This window comes from Mus pahari, chromosome 2 (assembly GCF_900095145.1).
Source record: "Mus pahari chromosome 2, PAHARI_EIJ_v1.1, whole genome shotgun sequence".
In the NCBI taxonomy this organism is placed as follows: domain Eukaryota; kingdom Metazoa; phylum Chordata; class Mammalia; order Rodentia; family Muridae; genus Mus; species Mus pahari.
In genome coordinates this window covers 89,155,729-89,158,650 of record NC_034591.1, presented here as the reverse complement: position 1 = coordinate 89,158,650, position 2,922 = coordinate 89,155,729, and the positions used below count along the sequence as shown (strand labels likewise).

General features: G+C 43.9%; 1 protein-coding gene across 2 annotated transcripts in view; it reads left to right on the top strand.

Annotated features, from left to right (window-relative positions):
- Smyd1 (SET and MYND domain containing 1) overlaps positions 1 to 2,922 on the top strand; it is a 52,286-nt gene that overhangs the window by 38,567 nt on the left and 10,797 nt on the right. For both annotated transcript variants that reach the window (XM_021190573.2, XM_021190572.2), the window contains one exon: positions 857 to 1,046. In XM_021190573.2, the coding sequence (XP_021046232.1) occupies positions 857 to 1,046 (190 nt within the window). The remainder of the gene's footprint in view (positions 1 to 856; positions 1,047 to 2,922) is intronic.

The window sequence follows — 2,922 nt, the reverse complement described above, 5'->3', positions numbered from 1 at the left end:
TTTCAGTGTCTCTGGTTTTATGTGGAGGTCTTTGATCCACTTAGACTTGAGCTTTGTACAAGGAGATAAGAATGGATCTGTTCTCATTCTTCTACATGATAGCCGCCAGTTGTGCCAGCACCATTTGTTGAAAATGCCAGCGGTCTTTTTCACTTCAGCACCTTCTGTATTATTAAACAGTAAGGCGGGTAGTTTTCTGAGTAACCAGTGGGCCATGCCTAGATTGAGAGGAAATAAAAATTAAAAATACTGTTGCTAATGAACAGTTAGAGCCATCTTCCAACAATCATGAAAGTGAATTCAGACTAACAGCCCCAGCCTTTTTATATTAAGATTCCTTTGGTGGTCTCCAGTGAGCATACGTTCTCTATATAATGTAGGCCTGAGCTATTGAACTTACGCATAAAGTACAAGGGACCATAAAAGGTTTAGCACAGAATGGGCCAGGATGGTGGCAGCTTCACATGTGTGTTACAGAGGATGTGGTCTTCAAACTAGGAAAATGATTTCTGGATCTTTTCTTGTTTTCTTCTCATTATTATTCCTATCCTGTGACAGCTGATCAGTAGCTGAGTGTATAAAATTGTGGGCATAGAAGCTGTATAGGGCTTTAAGACCAAGCCTGCTCCTTTATGGGGTTTCTATCGGAAGCAGTTCCAGAAATGCTAACTGAATGGCACAGACGTGACCCCGGATGAGGGTGATAGCTCTGCTTTAGGTTGTGACCTTTCTGGAGGGAGTGGGCATTTTCTCAGAGCCTTGGTGAAGGCTGTTGCCGTTGAAGCCGGCTTGCTGGAAGCCCCAGAGAATGCTAATCAGCCCAGAGTTCCATTGACTCTCTCTGGTCTTGCTTCAGGATTGAGCTCCGGGCCCTGGGCAAGATCTCAGAAGGTGAGGAGCTGACGGTGTCCTACATAGACTTCCTGCACCTCAGCGAGGAGCGCAGGCGGCAGCTGAAGAAGCAGTACTACTTTGACTGCTCCTGTGAGCACTGCCAGAAGGGGCTGAAGGACGACCTCTTCCTGGCAGTGAAGGAAGACCCCAAGGTACACACCCCCCTGCTTCACGGTCCCAGGAGGCCTTCCCAGGAGCTGGGCAAGGGTGGCATTTATAGCCTTGAGGGGTGGTGTGGGAGAGAAGAGCGGGCAGGCAGGTCCCAGCTGACCCGGGGACGTCTGAAGAAGCCAGTCTTCCCTGTGAAAGGATAACAATGGCCTGACTACATGGTTATTATGAACATTGGACAAGATGACCTGCACAAAAGGTCTGGCACAGGGCACTCAGCAGGATTCAGTTCCCCACCCCTGAGCCTGTGCAGGTTAAGTAATGTGAAGAACTTCAGATCAAAATCCAATGGGCAAAGGGATTGGTATGGATTTCCTTGTTGTGTAGAGATGGGTACTATGGAGTGGGGCAGACTTGCCAAGGGGATGCCAGGAGCTCCGCTGAGCTGAGAGAGATGAGCTGTCAAGTGACAGGGTAAGTAGTAAAGACAGACTGTACTGGTGCTGTTAAGAACAATAAAGTAGTGAGAGGAAAAAACTACCCTCAAATCAATGCACAAAGAAATATTTAAATAGAAAATAACACCCTAAACCATTCCTATGCATGAAGCAGGTGTCTGTATGTAGCTCTGCAGTAAGATCTGTTCCTCAAGGAAAACAAGTGAAAGGGCCCCAAGATGCCATGTACATATCTTAGACTGCTAGAGTTGTTATAGCAGATGCCCCAAACTGGGCAGTTTAAACCTTAGTGTCACCAGTCTTACGGTTCTGAAAGCCAGAGGCCCACCACCTATCCATCAACAGGCCATTTGGGAAGGATCTATTCTGGATGTTTCTCCTGAGCTTGTGAAGGCTGTCTTCTCCCAGAGCCTCCTCTTTGCATCATCTTCCCCTTTGCTTGTTGGTCCTCTTTTTTTTAAATGAGGTTACCAGTCACGTGGGGTTAGAGATCAACCCTACTTCATTCACTGTGACTCATCTTAGGTCATTGTATCTGCAAGGATGCTACTTGCAAGTCAGGCTGCATTCTGAGATCTTTGGGCTTAGGATCTCAACATATGATTTTGAGAGGGTGGCACTCAATTCATAACAACATGTCTTCTTATCGTGTTGTGAAACTTAAGAGACATGCACACAAGCATAGCCAGTATCCTTGCAGAAGGAAACAGAAGCAAGCTGTGACCAGTTGGTCAATGAAGCATGGGGTAGAGACACTTAGTTCATCCTCCTAAACAGGAGATAAAGTAGTTTGGCCCAAAGATTATGTTTTTTATAGGAAAAACCTCTTTTTCCCCCCTTCAGAATCAAAGGACTTGTATACTGTTAGTATTTGTTTTTTAGTTGTTTTTTTTTTTAAGTAGACAAGATCCCTTTTCCACCTTTCAAAATTCTACAACACATAGTAGTTTAAGTCTTTATATATTTTGGGTGGGTTTCCACAGTTCAGAAGGTGATGGTGGTCTTAGGTCCTACTCCATAACTGTAGATAAATTGCTAGTGGTGATAATGTGCCGATGTCTCTCAGGTTGACATGTCTCTGAGAAAAGATTGATGGTTTCTTCTTGAACCTAACTAGATTCAAAGGAAAATCTTTCAAGTATTTTTTTAGACACCAAGTTGGGCTTTCTATTTTAAAATATTTAAATTATATTTATTGGCTGGGTGTGGTAGGGCATTTAATTTCAGGAAAATAAAGTAGGTTGATTTCTATGAGTTTGATTGAGGTCAGCTTGGTCTACATAGTGAGTTCCAGAACAGCCAGGGCTATACAATAGAGAGACCCTGTATTGAAACAAAACAACCCCTAAGACAAAACCACATCATTTATTTATGTGTGTGTATGAATGTATGTATGTATGTATGTATGTATATATGCCTCTCTCTCTCTCTCTCTCTCTCTCTCTCTCTCTCTCTCTCT